The 26,639-nt window shown below is 26.5% G+C and overlaps 2 protein-coding genes across 4 annotated transcripts; both read left to right on the forward strand.

Annotated features, from left to right (window-relative positions):
• The first annotated feature begins 203 nt into the window (after nt 1–203).
• On the forward strand, nt 204–14,545 carry LOC105840416 (putative fatty acyl-CoA reductase CG5065). The gene is made up of 9 exons (XM_036293740.1): nt 204–986; nt 5,367–5,581; nt 8,173–8,370; nt 8,667–8,863; nt 9,218–9,327; nt 9,419–9,617; nt 10,046–10,285; nt 10,469–10,726; nt 14,058–14,545. Exons 2-9 carry the CDS (start codon nt 5,375–5,377, stop codon nt 14,218–14,220), a joined length of 1,572 nt encoding a protein of 523 aa, XP_036149633.1. The 5' UTR covers nt 204–986; nt 5,367–5,374; the 3' UTR covers nt 14,221–14,545.
• A 2,173-nt stretch (nt 14,546–16,718) lies between these two features.
• On the forward strand, nt 16,719–25,924 carry LOC118647865 (putative fatty acyl-CoA reductase CG5065). 3 transcript variants are annotated; one of them, XM_036293738.1, is made up of 9 exons: nt 16,719–16,819; nt 18,562–18,776; nt 22,185–22,382; nt 22,688–22,884; nt 23,244–23,353; nt 23,445–23,643; nt 24,075–24,314; nt 24,491–24,748; nt 25,454–25,924. In XM_036293738.1, exons 2-9 carry the CDS (start codon nt 18,585–18,587, stop codon nt 25,614–25,616), a joined length of 1,557 nt encoding a protein of 518 aa, XP_036149631.1. In that variant the 5' UTR covers nt 16,719–16,819; nt 18,562–18,584; the 3' UTR covers nt 25,617–25,924. The 3 variants fall into 3 exon arrangements, with proteins under 3 accessions (XP_036149631.1, XP_036149630.1, XP_036149632.1); XM_036293737.1 differs by lacking the exon at nt 16,719–16,819 and having other exon boundaries at nt 18,464–18,776; XM_036293739.1 differs by lacking the exons at nt 16,719–16,819; nt 22,185–22,382 and having other exon boundaries at nt 18,464–18,776.
• The last annotated feature ends 715 nt before the right edge of the window (nt 25,925–26,639 follow it).

Raw genomic sequence — 26,639 nt, forward strand, 5'->3', positions numbered from 1 at the left:
TTTTTAATAAAAGATGATGAAATAAGTATTTTACTTTTTTGCTCAAAATAAAATAAGATAATATAATATATCAAGTTTATATTATTTTCTGGATATTTATAATAATAAAATATTTAAAATATAGTATTTTTTTATTTTGGCTTATTATTTGTTTAATTATAGAACGCCAAGCAATTTTTTTAATTATCATTTTATTACAATTAAAATTATTTTCTTAAGTTATGAACCGATTTTATACTGTTAACATTCCAAATTTTGTATATTCTATTTTTCTCAAATTATAATTATTTATTGCACACTTGGACAATTTGCGCATACAAGAATAGTAAAGGTGCGTGAACTCTTTATAGGAGCAAGTGAGTGAGAGTGGAAGAAAACCAACGCTAGTTAGTTACTCTCTCGATATAAGTTACCAAACGTAGCAACTTTCCTCTAATAAATGTCGAATCGTTTTGACACACATAGATATGGATAACAATACTACGGATTAATGATGAATTTCTAGTTTTTGCAACTGTTGCAAATATATAATTGCTTCAAATATAAGCATTAAAGTCAAACACTTGCAATAAATACAAATAATTGGTTTAATAGTAAAAAGTATATATTAATCTGTGAAGACGCAAGATCTTTTTGTGTTATTTTCAGAACTCGAGGCAAGACTTTCACAATGTATTGCTTATAATCCAGTCTGTATTTCCTACTTTATTCGAAATAATGACTGGAAAAGTAATATAAAGGGAAGAAAAAGTTCTGAATGTGTGCTGGTGTGTGTAGCTACAGTTACATGCCGATGGAGAGGTGGAGGGGGAACACAGAAAGAGAGAGATCGGCAGGTCGTTCTACAACAGTACAACTTTCAGTACGGATTACGAAGGAGCTCAGTAAGTTCGCGAGCACGAAGTGTGATCCGTTCCCAAAGGTAACAAGAATATCACATTAATCATAGGCGATCGGATTAAATCAAACGTGTGGAATATTGACAGGTATTTGATATTTTGTATTACTCTCACTTGCTGCAACATTACTTTGAAATAGAATTATTTTCATTGCCAATTACCAATAATCTTCTTTCATTCAAAACAATTTTTGTTTACATTTATAATATTTTAATAAACAATAGTTTTAACATTTTTTGTTGAAAATTTGTATCTGTATGTAAACAACATATAATGTCTAAAAGACAATATCAAAAAGATATCTTAATGACGTCTTTTAGACAATGCAAGTTGAAAAGATGTTTTTAAAATATCTTTTTGACATCTTGTAGATATGTTTATTGTCTGAATAGTTGATTAATCTCCATTATCGCATTCTCATATAAAACGTCGAATTTTATTCCTTCAAATCCATTTTAAACGATCTGTAATTCATACCGGATATTATAAGTAACTTAATTTGTAATTGTTTTTAAACTTACATTTTATATATTTATTTACATGTTTATTATATTACATGGCACATAAAACATAAATATAATAAAATTTTATTTTATTTAAATTTTTTGACACAAATTATAGATCATCTTCAATAATTTTTATACACATTTCTTTTTCCAGTTTTTGTATTTAAAATTTCATAAATATGTCAATAATACAAATGCAGTAATTGAGTATGTTGCTTATCATAAACATATCAATAGTATAAATACAGTAATTGAGTATAAAGTATATAAATAGTAAAAGCTTATTTTATATGAACCAAATTATAGTAAAAGTAAATATCAAATTTTTAAACTAGAAGAAATGCCAAATGTTACATTTGTAAATATGATAAGTTTTACAAAAGATGGTTTTATCTTTAAATATTTTATAATTTAATTTTTACATTACGCTATTTTATTATATTTTGTAAACTGTTTATATATATGTATATATATAGGAACAATTACAGAATAATTAGTTTTTGTGATAAATTAAAAATTTCTCTTTCCTTCTTGTCTTATTTTTTACTTAATTATTTTTATTTTAATTTATTAATGTTTATACACACACACACACACACACACACACACACACACAAATGCATGTAAGGCATTTTAATCCTGTTTAACATTTATTCTTTTAAAAATAAAACTTTATGTCATCTCAATTTACCATTGCGAGTTCCTGACAAGCTGGTTGTTTACAGAGTTATGCTAAAACTAATACAAATTCTAACATGATATGTGATGCAACGATTAGTTGTAAATTTGCACGAGTCTTATGGATTACACATACGCTCCGTTGCACATAAAGACATGCACTTTCTTCGTTGGATATAGAGATAACTTGAAAAACTGCTTTACTGCATTTGTTCGAATTATCGCATTACATAATGGGATATGAGACCGGCGCAGTTCTGTAATAATCTATATGAATTAAATACGATCAAACTAAATAAGTAAATTTTCAAATTTTAGATATGATATCATGCTCGACGTATTTAACTTTCTCTTTAAGTTATTAAATGTAATAATTTTATTGGTAACATTTTTTCCAACTTCAAGTGTTTTTTCGTAATATGAGTTATAATATTAGTAATATTATCCAGCAAAATTAAAATAATTTAATGAGCTTCTTTTCTTCGTAAATAAAAAGTATGTAATACATAAAGTACTGACCAAATAAAAACAAGTTAGATTTTCTATATATACATATATATACATATACATATATATATATAATTATTATATCTGTATATGTATATGTAATTATTAATTTTTAAAAGATTGCAAGACAACCTAAAAAACATTTAATTTAATATGGATAAACATGTAGATTTATGATTAATTATTATATTTTCTTTTAACATTATAAAGAGACATATTAATTGTAGGTGCCAATTCTTTAAAGTGACTGATATAACTAGCCATTTATTGCCAAAAACTAAATAGGATTTAACAATCTTGATATATAATACAAATTTAATTCTGCAATTTTAATTTGTTTATATTAATTTTATTTTTATTTATATATAGATGGTTTTTAAATTTATATTAATTTATATTTATTTAAAAATAGATTTACTACAAAAACAAACGTTAAAAAGTTTTGATACTGTGTAATAATGCAAATATTTAAGCTAAGTTTAATTAATAATAAGTTGATGTGTCATATAAACTAATGCAACCAATTTACGTGTTCAGAATGTAAATTGAATAAACTTAAGAAATAATTATCAAATTTTACTCTAAAAAGTTTAAAAGATTTAAACGTTTTAGTTTAAATCTTTAGACGTTTTAAAGATAAAAATTAAAAATTATTTTATACTATAGTGTTTAAGTTTCTTTTACTATTTCTCTTAATTTTATGTATCTGCATTCTCTTAAGTACTTTAAAGAGGAAACAAATGTATTAACAGTTTTATGTCACCATTGATCATGAACCTGCCACTTTTGATTATGAAAGCCTTGACTGAACATATTCAACCATTCACTTCTCCATTCGATTAAACGAAAGAATTTTAAAGGCCGAATGTTTTGAAAGAAGTGATGCGGTTACAACTTTTAAAAGTATATAAAGACTTTATTTTTTTCGGTGCCTTGTTATTTGGGCCAATTAATTTCATGCAAAAGTGAATGTGAAAACGTCAACAATAACGAATATGAAAACGCAATGCAAACGTGATAGCTTTGTGATAAACTTTATCGATCGTGCAAGATTAGCATAATTTTGCAATCTAAATAAGCCAATTTAATTTATACAGGTGTTTCTGCAATAATCAGTAAATATTTTCTTCTTTTTGCTAACATCTTTGAAATCAGATCAATGCAACCATAGTAATAGTAAAGCACCATGTTTATCATATATTGGTGTTTTTTGTGAAGTTTACTTAAAATTTTTAAGTTGTCAAATTTTACAATATACAATTACTTTAAAATAAACTAAGAAAAGTATAAAATATGTCTTCTTGTTAATTAGAAAAGGATGTAAAATATTTATTTTTGTTTTAATAAAAATTTTATTATTTTATCTATTTCATAAGATAAAAAATAATATGCAATGTAATATTTTGTGTAAATTTACGACAAAAATTAATATATATACACGTAAATATGTTTAAAAAAATAGTACTACTTACAATATATTTATATTCTTATTATTTTTAATATTTGTCTCGAAACTCACGTAGTGTGAAAATAATTTTATCATAATAAAAAAAGTTTAACCATTTATTTCCGGGCATAAATTTAGATAAATATATAGTACATTACACATTTAATACATTGCGCATTACTAGCTTATATAATTAAATAATAAATATGTTGTAATTTGAGTGCAATTTATTTGCTAAATTTGTTTTGTAAAATCTGTTTACGTTTTAGCAAGTATAATCTCTCTAAATATTCTTCGTAATGCATTTAATTTCTCCGAAATGATTTACCATCTGACATAGAAATCACAATCTCTACTAAATTACAATCTTTCTCCCACCTCAAATACATTTAATATTCTCTTTACATTCTTTCTTATGAGTGAGAGTAACCGCAAGCTTGATTGCAAAGGCGATTTATATATCATTAGACATCAAAAAATATTTATTTCTTATACGTAAGAGAGTAAATCTGACAACTTTTAGTTTGAAAATATTCAATTCAATTATATTAAAATCTTTTTGTAGATCCTTTAATAAAAATAATATAAATTGCCATATAGACTTGTAGATTTATTTAGTAGTGTAGAGAGAACATTATTCGAAATTAAATCACAAAGTTGCAATTATTCGAGTGTAAATAAACCACCATTTATTATCTTTTCTCTTTTCGCAATTCTTATGTACTCGGAATGAAAATGAAGCAGGATTCTTGCAGAAAAATGATGCGCTGCTAGAAAATGACAAACCACCAAGAGTCAATTTACGAAATTTATAATTTACCATGTGTAGTAGATGACAAAAGGAAGAATACAATTATAGCAAATTTGAAGAAATGTGTATGATAATATGTGGTGTTTCGCTCAGTTATAACGCTTGCAATAAGCGGTATTACAGTGCAGATTAAATTTATGCAATTATTATACGTTTTACTAATTCTTTCTTCTCTCTTATTTATTTATTCGTTTATCTGAATTAATATTTTTAATCTTTAAAAAATCTTAAAAATTTTGAGAAACAATTTGTTCTAATTTTTTCTTGTCCTATTTTCTGAGTGTTTTAAAGACAATATTTTCTTTATTGTTTTCTTTACATCAATATAATAAAGATGTCACATTTAAGAACTCTAATAATTATTTTTTAATAAAGTTTGCTATCACTATCACTGGTATATATTTAAAAACAGGAACCAGAAAAATCATGTTTTTTATTTCAATTTTATTAATAAAAAAATTAAGAACATTAGATTTCCACTCAATGTTATAATATGCTAACATTTCTTGATGTCTTAGTTTCAGCCATGAATAAAAAAATAATAAAGACGGAAATACAATCCTTCTATGAGGGCAAGACTATTTTTATCACCGGCGCTTCTGGATTTATGGGTAAAGTTCTCTTGGAAAAATTGCTGTACCGATGTTCTGATCTCGATAAAATCTACATTCTCATACGAAGCAAGAAAGGTCGCAGTGTTGAAACTCGACTCGAAGATATGCATAAATTACCTGTAAGGAAACTGTAAATAATGTTATTTTCTTCTTTAATCTAAAAGTCTAAATAATATTGTAAGATAATATCGTAGTATTCTAAATTATTGGGAATATTATGAAACACCATTTGCACTTTTTTAGGCTTAATTAATTTAATTAATTTTTACATTTTGTTATTAATCATTATTAATTGTTATTTATTGTTCAATTAATGTCGAAACATAAAAAAATGATTGAGAAACTCGCTGTTGTATCTTTTATATAGCTTTTTATATTTCTTTATATTTATAGATGTTCTGTAAAAATTGTTTTACAATCGAATTTAACGAAGTTGTACATTTTAAGATGTTTTAATGTTAATATTTTTTAAAATTTTAATTAAATCTTTACTTTAGAGAGTTTCTCTGCTCAGGCCAAGCACAACAAGTGGCACAGAGGTTCAAGTAAACAAAAATATTAAAATGATTATTTCGTTGTCTTCTTTTTTTTGGTCTAAAGTTAATAATGGTGAATATAAGAAAAAATTTGGCTATAAAGTATTATCTTCATTATTGAATTAATTTTTTAAAAATTGAGAATAAACATTCTTCACTATTATGGCACACTTAGATAACTGAATACAACAATTTGAAATTTGTGTTATATTACTAGCACACATTTACAACACTTATGTGCTGTATTACTTCGATTATTATAAACTTTTTTATCTTATCAATTATTTTAATCAAACAAGCAAGTGCATTGTTTCAAAAATTTAACAGTACTTTTTTGGACAGCTAAGATGTATTGTAGTAAAGTGTTTTACTAATACCTGTTAATTATTTCTACGTTTAATACAACAATAAAAACTAAAAAATTCTGAAAATTTGTCGATTTCCATAAAAGCCTAGGTTAATAAAATATTTAATATTTTAATAACTAGTTAGTTTAGCTTTCTAAAATTTTGACAGTCAATTTATATCTCTAATTTGAACTTCTCTACAAAGTTTCATCTGTTTATGAAAATTTGTTCATTTTAATTTAGTAGCGAAACTCTCTTAAAGTATACTATTGTATCCCGTGCGATTATAAATCCTTATAATATTATTATATTGTAAAAATTGAGTTACATAGTATAATGTGAAAAACTTCAAATGTTATACAAATTACTTAATCTTGTTTTGAATAAACGCAATGTGTTTCGAACTACACTCACCGGCAAAAAAACGGGCCACACAATTTTTCTCAAATTTTTAAATATCTTTTAATAACGACTACTCCGCCAAAAATTATCGTATCGAGATAAACCAAAGTTTAAATTAAAGCTTAAACTCTCTTCTTAAAAACCATGTAAATCGTAATTAAGTTACAACAAACGTTTTACAAAATGGCGGACGTCGGAGAAAGTGCTTAACAAATGGGAAAAAAAAATTTTTTAATCATTGCGTAGCTCAAAGAAGTCAAATCCCTAGTTTATGAATGTATGAGTTTTTAAGTTTATTTGTTTCTTAACACATTTTCTTTAAAACATTTTTCTACAATTTTTTTTTAATAGAGCTACATCGTTTTGAAAAAAATGTTACAACTTTTGTATAATGTGGTCTACTATGAGTCCAGATATGAATCTTATAGAGCATTTATGGGATATTCTAAAACAAAAAATTAGAAATTAACACAATGCTCAATTTGATGCTCAAATGCTGACAATTTAAAAAACAAGAATAAATAAAAAATTTAATTAACAGTATGCTTCAACAAATACGAAAATTGTTAAATGTAAGAAGAAGCAATACACATAATTAAACACAATATACGCACGCACGCACGCACGCACACACACACACAGAAAGGATTAAATTTTTACTATGTCCACGTCGTTGAACCTGGGTAATGCCAAGAGCAGGATGTACATGTATACACTCATACGGTATTTAAATCCGACCATTTACTTTCATAAAAAATAAATTTTTTAACTTCAAAGTTCTTATTTTATTTTTTTTTTCAAAAAATTATTTAATGACAATTTGTTCATGCTAATTTTTAATAAAAAAGTTGTCGTTTTTGTAACATTTTCTTCAAAACGATGTAGCTCTGTTAAAAAAAATGGTAAAAAAATGTTCCAAAGATAGATTTGTTAAGAAATGAATAAGCTTAAAAACTCATATATTTTTAAACCAGGAAGCTGACTCTCTTGAGCTGCACAGTGATTAAAGAAATTTTTTTTCCGATTTTTTAAGCACTATTTTTGACGTCTCCCATTTTGTAAAACATTTGTTGTAACTCAATTACGATTTATATGGTTTTCAAAAGGAAAATTGAAACTTTAATTTGAACTTTGATTCATTTTAATACGATAATTTTTGGCGGAGTCGTCGTTATTAACTACATATAATATAGTAAATATGTACTATATTTATTATAGTATATAATGTAGTAAATAATTTTTAAAAAAATTAAGTGGCCTGTTTTTTTATGCGAGTGAGTATAATGTAGCTTAAAATCAAATTATAGATTAAAACATATTATTATATAATAGTAAATATTATTTATATAACCATATATGTATATATAATATTGTATGTAAAAAATTAATAACAAGTGATATTATTAATAATTGATATTTTTATAGCTGTTTCAAAGATTACGTAATGAGAAACCTCAACTTTTTAAGAAATTAATACCGTTAAATGGCGATGTATGCTTGCCTGATTTGGGCCTTACTGATCAACAACGTGAATGTCTAATAAACGAAGTACACGTGGTATTTCATTTCGCAGCGACACTTCGATTGGAGGCAAAATTAAAAGATGCCATTGAGATGAATACGGTAAAATATTAATTGTTATATGAAGAAATCTTAACTTCTATTTCCCGAATTACATTTATGTGTGTTATATGTGTAATTGGTTATTAACAAGTATTTCAGATAATATATAATTATTTTTAAACTTCATGTTTACATGATATTTTATATAATGAAAATTAATAAGACAATGTTGAACTCCTAAATCGAAACAACGTATAATTAATAGAACTTTTAACTAAAATATATATTTTAAAATCAATTCTGTGCATATATAAAAAAACGATATCTAAATACATGAAGTTCAAATCATTTTTAAGACAGGTACAAAAAAAATACTAGACTTGGCAAAAGAAATGAAGCACCTTCAGGCCTTCGTGCATTTAAGCACGGCCTTCTGTCACGTCGATCAGAAGGAACTCGGTGAACGTACTTACGATGCGCCCGATAACCCTTACGATGTCATGAGACTTGTTCAATGGTTAAATGACGATGCTATAGATCTTATTACGCCCAAGTATTTAAACATGCTATTATAAATGATATTTATCATAAGTATATTTGATGAGTATAATTTACTAAGATTAATATAATTTTATTTATACTTATAATTATTTAGTGACTGTATTTATAATAACTAAGTTGTTTCTTTGTGATTACTTTGTTTAATTATAATATATTGAAGATATTTAAAATTATACACATTAATTGTGTTTAAAATCAAAGTATTAGTATTATAAATGTATATATAATAACTGCTTCTTTTAATTAATCGATTTGACTAAAGTTAAAATAAATTTAATTAAGTAATTCTGTATATTTACAAAAGATAAAAATATAAAATTATATATATTTGTATTTATATTTACAGATTACTACATCCGCATCCAAACACTTACACGTATTCAAAACGTTTGGCTGAAACGTTGGTGGCCGAAGCATACCCCAATCTACCTTGCTGCATCGCTAGACCGTCGATTGGTGATTATCAAATTTTAATGATTGTCAGAGATCGCACTAATAATATTACGACAATTGTGAGGAAGAATAAAAATTAATTTTTTTTATACAGTAATACCTTCTTACGCGGACCCAATGCCAGGATGGGTCGACAATTTGAACGGGCCAACAGGGTTGCTCGTTGGCGCAGGCAAAGGTGTTATCAGATCAATGCATTGTAATGGTGATTATCATGCCGAAGTTATACCAGTCGATTTCGCAATTAATGCTGTACTTGCGATTGCGTACAGAATTGGTACTGGCAAGGAAACGTAAGCAGTTTAATTTGCTTTATAATGTTATATATGTTTTTTTTCCGCTAATAAAGCGCAATTTAATTTAAATTAAAATAAGTTTGTTTACATTTGTATAATTTATATATTTTTTGTTATTATTGTTTTTTTATGTTTAATATAAAAAGTTATTATTTAAACATACTTAAACAAAAATTATAAAGAAAAATCTTTGACTTTTTAAAGTTTTCCAAAATTTATTTAATTAAAAAATATTGATTAGCACTGCAATTTATAGATTATTTTAAATTAAACAAAATAGTAATAAGTTTTTAATGTATATTTTGGATATAGAGTTTCTTTCACATTTATATGATTAATCTGTTTAAATGCGTTAAAATACTTTTTAATTGATTTTTAATTGTTCCTATATATCTTATACATCTGCTTTTTCTAACTATTTGTAGAGCGAAAAGCATACCCGTAGTTAACATAACGCAAAACAATATAAGGCCAATCACTTGGGGAGAAATATTAGACAAAGGTAGAGCTTGTATTCATGAGTATCCTTTCGAGGGACAAGTTTGGTATCCGGATGGCGACGCGCGTAGCAACAAATTTATACATAATCTTTTCGTTTTTTTCTTTCACATTATCCCCGCATACTTGATCGATTTTCTGATGTTAATATTTCAACAGAAAAGATTGTAAGTTTGCAAATTTCTTAATATTTCTCTTAATAACTATATGGTCTTTTAAAAGTTACTTTCTCGATTCTATATATCTATTGTGTAATTATACAATCCTTTTTGAATAATATTTTATTATAACTACATAAAAATCTTTTCTCTTAATTATTATTTATTTTTTTTTTTTGTTAATATCAATAGTATGGTCAGAATTCAAAAGCGAATCTCAGACGGGCTTGACGTATTGCAATATTTTACTACAAGGGAATGGAAATTTTGTAACAATCATTTCATTAAGATGTTCAATGAATTATCAACAAGAGATCAGGAAATGTTTCAATTTATAATTTACGATGTTGACATAAATGAATACCTGAAATACATTGTTCTTGGCGCACGACAATATTGTATGAAAGAAGATTTATCTACTCTGCCGAAAGCCCGTCGACATCAAAAAATGTGAGTATTCACAGATTATGACAATACTTTTATACATAAAAAATACAATTCCATAAAATTTCGATCAGTTATTTTTCAGCTTTTTTTCTGAAAACACAGCAGTGTTTTTTAAAAAACAAAAAAAAATATGAATGGTTTTTTTCCCCCAAAAATGTCTAGTGCTTTTTTCTCATTTCTAGAAAGTAGCAACTGTGTATTTCTAAGAGAAACACTTTCTATTATGTAAAAAAATATTTTTTCACATGACAGGAAAGACAGTTAATAAGAGAAACTTAACGCTGTTTGAACTTGTCACTTGTACAAATAAATACATTTTCTTCTTATTGTGCCTGACATTTCTAGTATATTTCTTTATATTATGTATATTAAATAATGTATGTTACGAATGTGTAATTATAAATTTGAGTCATATTTATTTTTCTAAGAAATTAAAAACATTATTTTAAATTCTCAAATTAAAGCAAAATATATAAAATAATTAAACTAATTGATATTACATTATATTGTTATACAATGTAATATAAATTATACAATATTATATTTTAATCATATTTAATTATATTTTTTATTAATTAAATTATTATACAATTAACTTAACGTAACTCAATTAAAAATATTTTAATTCATAATTATTCAGTTTAGGGGAGGCAGCTCCGATCTTTTGAAGGTCATCTTTGACATATGTTATCAAGGTCACCCATCTTGAGTGATTTTCAAAAGATTTTAGTCGTCGCTCGTGATTCGTTAAAAAGTTATTAACCAAAAATACGACACATAATAATTATTCAGTATAGGAGTATATCACATGGGATTGCGACTTTCCATGTGTAGCGAGATTCATTCATACTTTCCCGTCCCTCACTTACAGAGCGAAACGACGTCCACGCTTGTACATTACCACTACGAGGATTTGCGACTTCAGATTTGAAATTGTGGCCAAATAACGACTTTAAAATGTTTGGGTTAGGTTAGAAAAAAATTCAGGGATAGGGTGCAGGTGAAGTGGCTCCGTCTCTCCCCTGCCCACACATTCTCTGCACCACACTTGGATTATATATGAATTAGCATATGTCAAGATCAAGGTCATTGGAGCTGTCTCCCCTAAACTGAATAATTACTTTTTAATAATAAATCAATAAAAAATTGTCAACTCGACTGTCTGGTAAATCCATTAGATACACACGTTTCAAACATTGATTTTGGTCTTCTTCATGTGTGAGTGAAATGTTTAATTATGACATAACAGTTTGATAATTTCGAACCAACGAAGAATAAAACATGTTCCATAATGGATAATTACAATAATATAAGTTAATTTAAAATTACTGTTTGCATGCATAATAAAGTTTAAACAAGACTAAAATATAGCTAGAAAGGCGGAACAAATATAAATAATAAAAAACTTACATGTCCAACGTCGGTGAAAATAAACTATAAAAATATAAACTAAGTATAAATTAAGAATACACAGAAAGTATATTATTTTACGCAGAAATATAACATAAAATATGTCAAGCAAGTAACGAGTCAGTAAGACGACTAAATATCAAAAACAATAAGTCTAACAACAATAGATGTCAATATGTGGATAATAAACATTAAGTCATCTTTATTATTCTATTATACAGGGTGTTCAGATTCTCCATATCTTTCTGTAGGTTGATAGAATTTTTGTTCCATTGTTCTTGACGATTTGGAAACCAGTTGCTTGTAAAAATTACAGTTCACTATTCTATTGTTTTATAGATATGTCGATGATATTATTACTATTGTGCCGGAAAGCAAAATTAATAACGTTCTCACGATCTTTAATAATTATCATCCTCGACTAAAATTTACACATGAAATGGAATCTGATGGATCTATTGCCTTTTTAGGTACATGTTGTCGTTAGAGATAAGAACAATTTGATAACAAATTGGTACCGCAAGCTCACATTTTCAGGCAGATATATTAACTTTTTTTTCGAGCCATTCAATGCGGTATAAAACTAATACTGTAATAAAACTTAATCGACAGAGCATTGTTACTATCTAATAAAAAATTTCACCAAACAAACATCACGTTAGTTAAAAATATTTTAAAAAGTAACTATTTTCCGGACGATGTCATTGACAAACATGTTAACAGACGAATTAAAGAATGAAAAAATTGAAAAGATTCCGTAAATAATAACAGTTTGACAACTGAAAATGATGGGCTTGACACCAGAAGATGCATAACGTTACCATACATAAAAGGCATTAGTGAAGATATTAGTCACCATTTTAAAAAATTTGGAATTAATACGCTTTTTACGATTCCGAAAAAATTAAACATAATCATAAAGAAAAGCAAGGATAAATTAGACATATCTAAGAGAACCGACATTGTGTATTGTTTAAAGTGCAATAGTTGTGATGCATCCTACATTGAGCAAATTAAACGCCAATTAGAGACACGGATGAAAGAACATAGGAACGATATAAAAAAGAATAAAAGTAAACATTCAGTAGTTAGCAAACACCGAACTACAAATAACCATGACTTTGATTGGCAATCTCCAAAAGTATTATATAGTGAAAAAAAACAGAAGACAAAGGGAGATTGCCGAGATATTCTTCATAAAAAAGAACCAAAATTCTATAAACTTACAAAAAGATGCGGAAAGTTTGAACACGGTATATAATAGAATTATCAAAGCTGCTTAATGTTTAATTCCTATACATATTTTTCTGTGTATTTGTTTCGATCTTCAGACCGTTTGCTATGGTCGTGTATGTTTAATATGATTCTAATTAATTTGACAAAGTGTACTTAACAAACAGTATGTGCATTACGCGACTGCATTGCATTTATAACTTTTATTGACGTTGACATGTAAGTTTTTATCTAATTTATGTTACTCTTATATGTTTCGCGATAGGTATTTATTCACTTTTAAAATATATTTTTTTAAATATATTATTTAACTTATATTGATTTAACGTATTTATTGTTACTTATATTGATTTAACTTATTTATTGTTTAACTTATACCGACTATACTTCCATTGTAGAACGTTGGTTTGTAATTTGTTTGGTCCGAATTTATTAGGCTGTTATGTCGATCATTTATAAATATTGTTATCATTATAACCTGAAGAGGACTTATATTAAAGGTCGAAACGTTGTTTGTCCAATAAACGGAATTTTGCCAGAAAGTTGACTGATTAATTTCATTTATTGTTGATTATTACTGGCGACTATAAAAGTTACCTTATTTAAAATTAATTTTTTAATTTTTAATAATTTATTTTAAATTGCCGTAAAACTCATCGCGTTTACATTATATAATAAACATTTATTTCAGGATGTATGTTGTCCACAATGTATCGGTGTATTTATTCTACTTTGGCGTGTTATATTTTATTTACAACAATGTTGGGATAGTAAAAATTTTCTTAGATTATATCACCAATATAATAAAACCACTACCATTCATAGGTACATTGTTACAGAAAATACATCTGTAAGAAGTTTTATATACACTCTACGTTTAACGTGTTACATGCAATGCATATCAAATCTAATAAGCAGATAAGGAATTTATTCTTACCTATTGTATCTCTTGTTTTAATTATTTGTACTTTTGGGCATAAATTATGAGGTGAAAGGTAATTTTAACATACATTAATGAAACAATTACAATAATTGATTTTATTAAAAACGAACTACTTACGAGTAATAGTTGTAAATTATGAATTAAAACGTAGGCTTTTAGAAAACTTTGAAAAAATAATATGTATACACAATACAAAATAAAATGTAACATAAGTTTTTTGCGATTTATATTTGATAAAAATGTATCTTTATATTTTGTACTATTCAGTACATATGTACAAAAATATTTAATGGAATAAAGGTTCATGTGCGTCAAAATTTATTGTTTGAGAAAAATTATTATGCATTAATCCCTATTACTAAAATAAAAAACTCATTAAAACAAATTGCTTAATTTATCATGTACATAATTAAACATTTAAATAAAAATCTATGTATAATGCATTTTTATAAACTTTTTAAAAATTTTACATTTAATTATACTTATCGTAATTTGAATGAACCTAACAGAAGTCGATTAGTGATTTATATGGCTGGGTTCCATTTGCCTAAAATCCCAATTGCCTACATCTTTATTTGCACGCAAATTTTGCAAAGCTGCAATAAAATGATACTTTTAGCGCCAATAGCGTCTCCCCGAACCCAGCCCTCATTATATTATGTGTGGCGTTCCATTTCCGAATTTCATATCTAATCACACCTACAGTTGCTGATCCTGAGGTGAGTTTTTTCTCTTATTTAAAATTATATTATTTCACCAATTACTAATAACAACTCGATTATAGTGAAACCACGTTCACTATATATACATATCAGCTCATATCTTGACATTTCTTAATTAAAGGGAGCATTCCATCTCAAGATCAATAATTTTTTATTTTTAATTTGATTGTATACCATGCTGAAGATGGCTCAAAGAAAAAACCGAAACGTTTAATCATATAATACATTAATATTATTTTTAAATACATTTAATAATTGTATTAAATATTATTTGCACATTACCTTTTGCGTGTAACTTGCTTTCATCGTTATCTTTTCATCTTTGTCACAAATTATATAATATTTTATCAATACAGACAAATATAAGATACGGAACATTAAAAAAACAGAGAGAAAAGATGGAACGTATATATTGTACTGCTCCAAAAATGATTAATACTCACACAATAATGTAAACGTTGTCAGTATAAATTTGTCAACATATAAAAAGAAAGAAAATATGATACTCTAGTCACAAGTTTGCTGTTTATCTGTAATTTGCTGAATGTAAATGATTATTTTAATTAAGAAATAATTTTGCCATTTTTATAATATCCTAATTATTTATAATTTTTGTTTCAACTTCATTTCATATTAATTAGAAAGCAATGGTGCATTTTTAAATTTTTAATCCTTTTTTTACACCTCCCCCTGCTTACAAAGCAAAGCAAAGAAACGAAGCCTCTCCCCTGTACTCCGCTCATGCGTTTTCAGCACCATACTCTCTCTTCTGTTTTAAAACTAATAAAATCGAAGCAAGAAATAAAAAAAAAACTTTTGTAAAAAAAAATTAGTAGGTTAAATATTTTTTAGGCTCCTCCGATTGATTATCACTGTCGGAGTCACAACAAAGACTTTTCCTGATGCGCACAACGGATGAGAAACAGATTAACAAAACGAAAGATTTTTTCATGTCTACTACATCCTCCATTCGCAATCACCTGAAACTGAATGTGTGTTTTTGAATCATGTAGAAATTGAGGATATGAGTCCGTGACTAAATAACCAATGATGATTATCTTGATTTTCGCGCACATTTTCAGAATTATATGATCATAATAGACTGTCATAACATTATGCCACAGAATTCCATGACGTCAAATAAACTAAAAAAGTTAGACGCAATAGATCTTAAAAAAAACTCTGATTTAGTTCGTCTAACTTTCTTAGTTCATTTGACGTCATGGAATTTTGTGGCATAATGTTATGACATTCTATTATGATTTAAACTATTTAAAATTTAAATAGATATAATAAATAAATTTCTAGTTTTTGCAACTGTTGCAAATATATAATTATTTTAAATATAAGCATTAAAATCAATTACTTGGAAGAAATACAGCAAATAATTGGTTTGATAGTAAAAAGTATATATTAATCTATGAAGGACGCAAGATCTTTTTGTTTCATTTTCTCGAAGACAAGACTTTTATAATGTATTATTTATAAACCAGTTTTCTATTTTAATTTTATACGAAATAATGACTGGAAAATTAATGTAAAGAGAACAAAAAGTTTAGAATGTGTGCTGGTGTGTGTAGCTACAATTACATGCAGGTGAGAAAAAAAGGAACACAGAAAGAGAGAGATCAGCAGGTCGTTCTACAACAGTACAACTTCCAATACGGATTACAAAGAAACTCAGTAAGTTCGTGAGCAGTGAATAGTGTGATCCATTTCCAAAGGTAACAAGAATATCATATTAATCATAGGCGATTGGATTAAATCAAACCTGTGAAATATTGACAGGTATTTAATATTTTGTGTTACTCTCACTTGCTGTGCAACATTACTTTAAAATAGGATTACTTTTATTGCCAATTACCAATAACCTTCTTTTTATCTGAAATAATTTTTGTTAATATTTATAATATTTTAATAAATCAATAGTTTTAACATTTTTTGTTGAAAATCTGTATCTACATGTAGACAACATGTAATGTATAAAAAACATCAAAAAGATATGTTAATGACGTCTTTCAGACAATGCAAGATGTTTTTAAAATATCTTTTTGACATCTTGTACATATGCTTATTGTTTATGTAGTTCCTTAATCTCCATTATGGCATTCTCATATAAACGTCAGATTTTACTTCTTAAATCCATTTTTAACGACTTGTAATTTAGATCGGATATTAGTAAAATTTGTAATTGTTTTTAGACTTATATTTTATATTTTTATTTACATGTTTATTATATTACATGGCACATAAAACATAAATATAATAAAATTCTATTTTATTATATTTAAATTTTCTGACACAAATTATAGATCATCTTAAACGACACTGATCATATTCTACACAAAATAATTGTACACGATCAGAATATTCTAAACAAATATTTTATGCACAAAAAAATTCTACGTGGAAAAACGGTGCACAAAAATTATCCTTGAATTAAAAATTGCACGGGTATATTGTGTGTAGAAAAACCGTGTAGAAACACGTGTGCAATTTTTAATTCAAGGATAATTCTTGTGCACAGTTTTTCCACGTAGAATTTTTTTGTGCACAATATATTTGTGTAAAATATGATGAATGCCATTTTATAATTTTATTTTTACATATAATAGCGTTATTATATTTTATAAACTGTTTATATAAATATAAATAAGAATAATCACAGAATAATTAGTTTTTGTGATAAATTAAAAATTTTCTCTCTTCTTTTTTGTCTTATTTTTTACTTAACTATTTTTATTTTAATTATTTTAATTTATTAATGTTTATACACACATACACACACACACACACACAAATGCATATGACGCATTTTAATCCTGTTTAATATTTATTCTTTAAAAAATAAAATCTTATGTCAGCTCAATTTACCATTGCGAGTTCCTGACAATCTGGTTGTTTACAGAGTAAATCATCGTTACGTTAAAACTAATACAAATTTTAACATAATGTGTGATGTAACAATTAGTTGTAAGTTTGTGTGAGGCTTGGAGTCAATTTACGAAATTTATTACTTACCCTGTGTAACAGAAAGAAAATAATTATAGAGAATTTAAAGAAATGTGTATGATAATATGCAGTGTTTCGCTTAGTTATAACGCTTGCAATAAGCAATATTAAAATTAATACAGATTAAATTTATGTAATTATTATATATTTTTTTTATTTTACTAATTCTTTCTTTTCTTTTATTTATTTATTTGTTTATCTAGATTAATATGTTTAATCTTTAAAAAAACCTTGAAATTTTTTAGCAGAACAATTTGTTCTAGTTTTTTCTTGTCCTATTTTTTGAGTTTTATAAAGATAATGTTTTCTTTATTGTTTTCTTTACATCAATATAATTAAGATTTTACATTTAAGAACTCTAATAATTATTCTTTAATAAAGTTTGCTATCACTATCACTGGTATTTTTGAAAACAAGAACTGGAAAAATCATGTTTTTAATTTCAATTTTATTATTATAAAAAATTAAGAACATTAAATTTCAACTCAATCTTATGATAAAATTTCTTGGTGTTTTAGTTTTAGCCATATATAAAAAAATAATGAAGACAGAAATACAATCCTTCTATGAAGGCAAGACCATTTTTATCACCGGCGCTACCGGATTCATGGGTAAAGTTCTCTTGGAAAAATTGCTGTACCGATGTTCTGATCTCGATAAAATCTACATTCTCATACGAAGCAAGAGAGGTCGCAATGTCGAAACTCGGCTCGAAGATATGTATAAATTACCTGTAAGGAGCTGTGTAAATAATGGGAGCTTTTCAGCAAGAGACAAATTAACACAGCAGTAATTCTGTCCTTATCTCTTACTAAATATTAAACAAAGACAAAAATACTGCTGTGTCGATTTGTGTCACTTGCTGGAAAGCTCCCAATGTTATTTTCTTCTTTAATCTAAAAGTCTAAATAATATTGTAAGATAATATCGCAGTATTCTAAATTATTGGGAATATTATGAAACATTATTTGCCTCTTTTTAGGCTTAATCAATTCACTTAATTTTTAGATTTTGTTATAAATCTTTATTGATTGCTATTTACTGTTTAATTAATGTCAAAACATAAAGAAATGATTGAGAAACTCGCGGTTATATCTTTTATATAGCTTTCTATATTTCTTTATATTTATAGATTTTATGTAAAAATTGTTTTACAATTGAATTTAACAAAGTCGTACATTTTGAGATTTTTAAATGTTAATATTTTTTTAAATTTTAATTAAAAATCTTTACTTAAGGTTTTTCCTCTGCTTAGGCACAAGTGGCACAAGGGTTCAAGTAAAGAAAAATATTCAAGTAACCATTTTATTGTCTTTTTTTTTAAATAATGGTAAATACAAAAACAAATTTGGCTATAAACTGTTACCTTCATTACTGAAATAATTTTTTTTTAAATTGAGAATAAACATTTTTCACTATTACACCACCCTTAGATAACTAAATACAACTTAAAATTTGTGTTATATCACTAGCACATATTTACCACACTTACGTGCTGTATTACATCGATCGTTGTAAGCTTTTCTTATCTTATCAATTATTTCAATTAAACGTGCAAGTGCATCGTTTAAAAAATTTAACAGTACTTTCTGGACAGCTAAGATGTATCGTTATAAAGTTTCACTAACATCTGTTCATTACTTTTACGTTTAATACGTTAATAAAAACTGAAAAATCCTGAAAATTTATCGATTCCCGTAAGAGTCCATGTTAATAAAATATTTAATTAGTTGTCCGATGGGGTCCCCTCTTTTGCCGATTTTAGCGAATATTGGAAGATTTAGAAATACAGTATCTATCGTTAGTTAACTTTAATGTTTTTTGCTTTTATAGATACGTTGACGATATTTTTGCAATTCTCCCCAGGGCAAAGCTTTTAGATATAGTCATGTTATATAGTAATGTTTTTAACAATTATCATTCTTGCTTGCATTTCATATACGAAATTGAATCGGAAAATGCTGCTTACTAAGTACAACGGTTCACAGAGATAACAATAGACTCATAACTAATTGGTACCGAAAACCTACGTTTTCGGGACGTTACATTAATTTCTTCTCTAGCCATCCTCTTAATTATAAAATCAACTATTATAAATTTCACAGATCATACCATTCTCTTGTCCGACAAACGTTTTCATGAGTCTAATATTAAAATAGTATGAAGAAATTCTCTCCAACAACTGTTTTTCAATCAACTTAATTAAGAAACATATAAGCAAACGCGTTAAGGAACTTGTATACCGGCACACGGTATAATCAACGGTAATTCTGAATTGTTTTTGAACACAAAAAATTGTATGTACATCTTTACGTGTCATAGTGATAAATTGGGTCGTATTCTAAGAGAACAGAATCTCGACATAATTTACACAGTTCCTAAAAAACTCGACTGTTATAAAAAGGGGTAAAGATGGACTACCTGTGGAAAAACAAACGGAGTTAATTTATCAAATCAATTGCATGGATTGCGGTGCGTCGTACATAGGTCAAACTAAACGACATTTGCAAACCAGAATAAAAAAACACCAACGCAATATTAGTGGACCCACACAAAACTATTCGGTGATTACTAATCACCGCATCTCGAATGACCATCAATTTAATTGGTCGAAATATTACATAAAGAGAAACATCCGCGAAAGAAGGAAATTGCTGAAATGGTTTTAATAAAGAAATGTTACAAAACTTGTAAATGTGACAATACTTTAAATCTGCAGAAGGACACGGAGAATTTAAACACGATATACGATGGCATTATTATGAACATGTGATTGTGTATGATCTTTAAATTTTCGACCTACTAATGTGTTTGCTTTGTTTCCTTGTGTCGCTTGCTTATTTCTATCGTCGTTATTCATACTATTAACCACCGCTCTGTACGGACATAATTTTGTGACATGTATTCCACCGACAATCGTTTTAACTCATAATGACATTTTTTTTTATACCTTTTATAATTTGACACCGAATACTGTTTGCATTCTTTTTTTCTTTTGTACTTCACTCAAGAGATCTCGTTAAGTTTTCTGCATTATTCATTTGTTTTCACGGTTTTGACGCTATGTATGTTCAGCAATCTATGTACTTAAGAAAGATCACAAACCGAATGGTCGAAACGTCGTGTTAATGATTTTTTAATAAATTATCCTGCCAGTTGGGACATGTTATAAACCTGCCTATTGAAAAAATATTTAATATCTATAAGTAACTAGTTCAGCTTTTATTTCTGAAATTTTGACAGTCAATTTATATCACTAATATGAACTTCTCTACAAAGTTTGGTGATAATTTGTTTATTTTGGTTTAGCAGCGGAACTCCCTTAAAGAATACTATTGTACCCCGTGCAACTATAAATCCTTATAATATTATTGTATTGTAAAAATGTACATAGTATAATGTTAAGTTACATAATATAATGTAAAGAATTTCAAATGTCATAAAAATTTACTTAAAAATTTACACAAAAGATTAGATTTTTGCTATGTCCATGTCGTTGATTCTGGATAATGCCAAGAGCAGGATGCATACATGTATACACTCACACGGTATTTAAATCTGACTATTTACTTTCAAGAAGAACAAATTTTTTAACTTTGAAGTTTTCATTTCCTTTTTGAAAAAGTTTTTTACTGATAATTTGTTCACGAATTGCTGATTTTTGATAAAAAATTTTTTGTAACATTTTTTTTCAAAACAATGTAGCTCTGTTAAAATAAATCATAGAAAAATGTTCCAAAGATGTCAAAAATAAATAACATTAAAAACACATACATTTTTAAACCAAAGAGCTGACTCTCTTGAGCTGTGCAATGATTAAAAAAAATTTTTTCCCATTTTTTAAGCAGTATTTTTGACGTTTGTTATTTTGTAAAATGTTTGTTGTAACTCATTTACGACTTATATGGTTTTCAAAAGGAAAATTGAAGCTTTAATTTGAGCTTTGGTCCATCACCGTATGATAATTTTTGGCAGAGTTGTCGTTATTAAATAATTTAAAAAAAATTAAATGGTCCGTTTTTTTTGCAAGTGAGTGTATATTGTAGCTTAAAATCAAATTACAGATTAAAACACGTAAATATTATTCACATAAATAGATAAATAAATAAATATGTATATATAATAATTGATATTTTTATAGCTGTTTCAAAGATTACATAACGAGAAACCTCAACTTTTTACGAAATTGATACCGTTAAATGGCGATGTATGCTTGCCTGATTTGGGCCTTACTGATCAACAACGTGAAAATCTAATAAATGAAGTACATGTGGTATTTCATTTCGCAGCGATACTTCGATTTGAGGCGAAATTAAAAGATGCCATTGAGATGAACACGGTAAAATATTAATTGTTATATGAAGAAATTTCAACTTTTATATCCAGAATTGCATTTATGTGTGTTATATGTGTAATTGGTTGTTAACAAGTATGTTACGCACGGCTTCCAGATACTATATGATTATTTTTAAACTTCATGTTTACGTGGTATTTTATATAATAGAAATTAATAAGACAATGTCGAACTAAATTGAAACAACATACAATTAATTGAACTTTTAACTAAGATATATATGTCAATGAAGTCTATGCATAATACTTAAAAACAATATCTAAATATATAAAGTTCAAATAATCTTTAAGACAGGTACAAAAAGAATACTGGACTTGGCAAAAGAAATGAAGCACCTTCAGGCCTTTGTGCATTTAAGCACGGCCTTTTGTCACGTCGATCAGGAGGAACTCGGTGAACGTACTTACGATGCGCCCGATAACCCTTACGATGTCATGAGACTTGTTCAATGGTTAAATGACGATGCTATAGATCTTATTACGCCCAAGTATTTAAACCTGATATTATAGATGATATTTATCATAAGCGTATTTGACGAGTATAATTTACTCATATTAATATAATTTTATTTATACTTATAATTATTTAGTGACTGCATTTATAATAATTAAGTTGTTTCTTTGTGACTACTTTGTTTAATTAAATTATAATATATTAAAGATATTTAAAATTATACACATTAATGTTGTTTAAAATCAAAGTATTAGTATTATAAACGTATATATAATAACTGCTTCTTTTAATTAATTGATTTGACTAAAGTTAAAATAAATTTAATTAAGAAATTTTATATATTTACAAAAAATAAAAATATAAAATTATATATATTTGTATTTTTATTTACAGATTACTACATCCGCATCCAAACACTTACACGTATTCAAAACGTTTGGCTGAAACATTGGTGGCCGAAGCATACCCCAATCTACCTTGCTGCATCGCTAGACCGTCGATTGGTGATTATCAAATTTTAATGATTGTCAGAGATCGCACTAATAATATTACAACAATTGTGAGGAAAAATAAAAAATAATTTTTTTTATACAGTAACACCTTCTTACGCGGAACCAATGCCAGGATGGGTTGACAATTTGAACGGTCCAACAGGATTACTCGTTGGCGCAGGCAAAGGTGTTATCAGATCAATGCATTGTAATGGTGATTATCATGCCGAAGTTATACCAGTCGATTTCGCAATTAATGCTGTACTTGCGATTGCGTACAGAATTGGTACTGGCAAGGAAACGTAAGCAGTTTAATTTGCTTTATAATGTTATATATGTTTTTTTTTCGCTAATAAAGCGCAATTTAATTTAAATTAAAATAAGTTTGTTTACATTTGTATAATTTATATATTTTTTGTTATTATTGTTTTTTATGTTTAATATAAAAAGTTATTAATTAAACATACTTAAACAAAAATTACAAAGAAAAATTTCTGACCTTTCAAAGTTTTCTATTAAACTTATTTTATTAAAAAATATTGATTAGCATAGCAACATATAAATTATTTGATATTAAACAAAATAATATCAAGTTTTCAATGTATTCTTTGGATATATAGACTTTTTTCACATTTATATGATTATTATGTTTAAATGTGTTAAAATACTTTTTATTTGATTTTAAACTGTTCTTATATATCTATACATCTGCTTTTTCTATACCTATTTGTAGAACAAAAAGCATATCCGTATTCAATATAACACAAAGCGATACAAGGCCAATCACTTGGGCAGAAATATTAGACAGAGGTAGAGCTACTATTCATGAGTATCCCTTCGAGGGACAAGTTTGGTATCCGGATGGCGACATACGTAGCAGCAAATTTATACATAATCTTTTTGTTTTCTTCTTTCACATTATCCCCGCATACTTGATCGATTTTCTGATGTTAATATTTCTACAGAAAAGATTGTAAGTTTGCAAACTTCTTAATATTTCTCTTAATAATGGTCTTTTAAAAATTACTTTCTGGATTCAATGTATTTATTGTGTAATATATACAATTTTTTTTAAATAATATTTTATTATGATTACATAAAAATGTTTCTTCCTAATTATTATTTATCTTTTTTTGCATATATAAATAGTATGGTCAGAATTCAAAAGCGAATTTCAAATGGACTTGACGTATTGCAATATTTTACTACGAGGGAATGGAAATTTTATAACAATCACGTGATTGAGATATTCAATGAATTATCAACAAGAGATCAGGAAATGTTTCAATTTGTAATTTACGATGTTGACGTAAATGATTACTTAAAAAACATTGTTCTTGGTACACGACAATATTGTATGAAAGAAGATTTATCTACTCTGCCGAAAGCCCGTCGACATCAAAAAATGTGAGTATTCACAAACAATGCTTTTATACATAAAAAATACATTTCCGTAAAATTTCGATTAGTTATTTTTCAGCTTTTTTCTGAAAACACAGCAGTGTTTTTTATCAAACAAAAAAAAAATATGAGTGGTTTTTTCCCCCCAAAATTTTTAGTGCTTTTTTCTCATTTCTAGAAAGTAGCAATTGCGTATTAGTAAGAGAAACACTTTTTATTATGTAGAAAGATATTCACATGACAGAAAAGACAGCTAATAAAAGAAAACTTAACGCTGTCACTTATACAAATAAATACTTTTTTTTCTTATTTTGCCGGACATTTTCTAGTATATGTCTACTTTAAATTCTGTATATTAGATAATATATATTACAAATGTAATTATAGATTTAAGTCTTATCTATTTATTAGAAAAATTAAAAACGTTATTTTAAATTCTTAAATTAAAGCAGTATATACAAATTAAATTAAACCAATTAATATTATGTTATATTGTTATACAATTAATATTGTATTTTAATCATACTTAATCATATTTTTTATTAATTAAACTATTATACAACCAAATTAACGTAACTTAATTAAAAATATTTTAAGTTTTTATTAAAAAATTAAACTAATATTATAATTAATTCTTCAATTTTTAATAATTTATTTTAAATTGCCGTAGAACATATTAAGTTTACATTATATAATAAACATTTATTTCAGAATGTACGTTGTCCACATTGTATCGGTATATTTATTCTACTTTGGCGTGTTATATTTTATTTACAACAATGTTGGGATGATAAAAATTTTCTTAGATTATATCATCGATATTATAAAACCACTACCATTCATAGGTACATTACTACAGAAAATACATCTTTAAGAAGTTTTACGTACACTCTATGTTTAATGTATTACATGCAATTCGTCAAATCCAATAAACCGATATGGAATTTTTTTCTTATCTATTGTATCTCTTATTTTAATCGTTTGTACGTTTAAACATAAATTATAAGGTAAAAGGTAATTTTAACATACGTTAATGAAACAATTACGATAATTGATTTTATTAAAAACGAACTACTTACGAGTAATAGTTGTAGATTATGAATTAAAACGTAGGCTTTTAGAAAACACTTTGAAAAAATAATATGTATACACAATACAAAATAAAATGTAAGTTTTTTGCAATTTAGATTTGATAAAAATGTATCTTTATATTTTGTACTATTCAGTATATATGTACAAAAATATTTAATGGAATAAAGGTTCATGTGCGTCAAAATTTATTGTTTGAGAAAAATTATTATGCATTAATCCCTATTACTAAAATAAAAAACTCATTAAAACAAATTGCTTAATTTATCATGTACATTATTAAACATTTAAATAAAAATCTATGTATAATGCATTTTTATAAATTTTAAAAAAATTTTACATTTAATTATACTTATCGTAATTTTAATGACTTAACAGAAGTCGATTAGTGATTTATATGGCTGGGTCCCGTTTGCCTACAATTCCAATTGCCTACACGTTTATTTGCACTCAAATTTTGCAGAGCTCCGATAAAATGATACTTTTAGCGCCAATAGCGTCTCCCTGAACTCAGCCCTCATTATATTATGTGTGGCGTTTCATTTCCGAATTTCATATCTAATCACACCAACAGTTGCTGATCCTAAGGTAAGCTTTTCTCTCATTTAAAACTATATTTACCAATTACTAATTACAACTCGATTATAGTGGAACCATGTTTACTATATCTATACCTATCAGCTCATATCTTGACATTTCTTAATTGAGGGGAGCATTCCATCTCGAGATCGGTAGTTTTTTAATTTAAATTTAATTGTGTACGATGCTGAAGATGGCTCGAAGAAAAAGCCGAAACGTACAGTAATAT

The sequence above is a fragment of the Monomorium pharaonis genome, chromosome 11 (genome assembly GCF_013373865.1).
Source record: "Monomorium pharaonis isolate MP-MQ-018 chromosome 11, ASM1337386v2, whole genome shotgun sequence".
Classification (NCBI taxonomy): Eukaryota; Metazoa; Arthropoda; class Insecta; order Hymenoptera; family Formicidae; genus Monomorium; species Monomorium pharaonis.

Coding starts and splice junctions, on each gene's coding strand:
- LOC105840416 (XM_036293740.1), top strand. CDS start 5,375: ATGAATAAAAAAATAATAAAGACGGAAATACAATCCTTCTATGAGGGC. Junction 5,582..8,172: donor AAGATATGCATAAATTACCT/GTAAGGAAACTG, acceptor ATATTTTTATAG/CTGTTTCAAAGATTACGTAA. Junction 10,727..14,057: donor GCCCGTCGACATCAAAAAAT/GTGAGTATTCAC, acceptor CATTTATTTCAG/GATGTATGTTGTCCACAATG.
- LOC118647865 (XM_036293737.1), top strand. CDS start 18,537: ATGATAAAATTTCTTGGTGTTTTAGTTTTAGCCATATATAAAAAAATA. Junction 18,777..22,184: donor AAGATATGTATAAATTACCT/GTAAGGAGCTGT, acceptor ATATTTTTATAG/CTGTTTCAAAGATTACATAA. Junction 22,885..23,243: donor ATAGATCTTATTACGCCCAA/GTATTTAAACCT, acceptor TTTTATTTACAG/ATTACTACATCCGCATCCAA.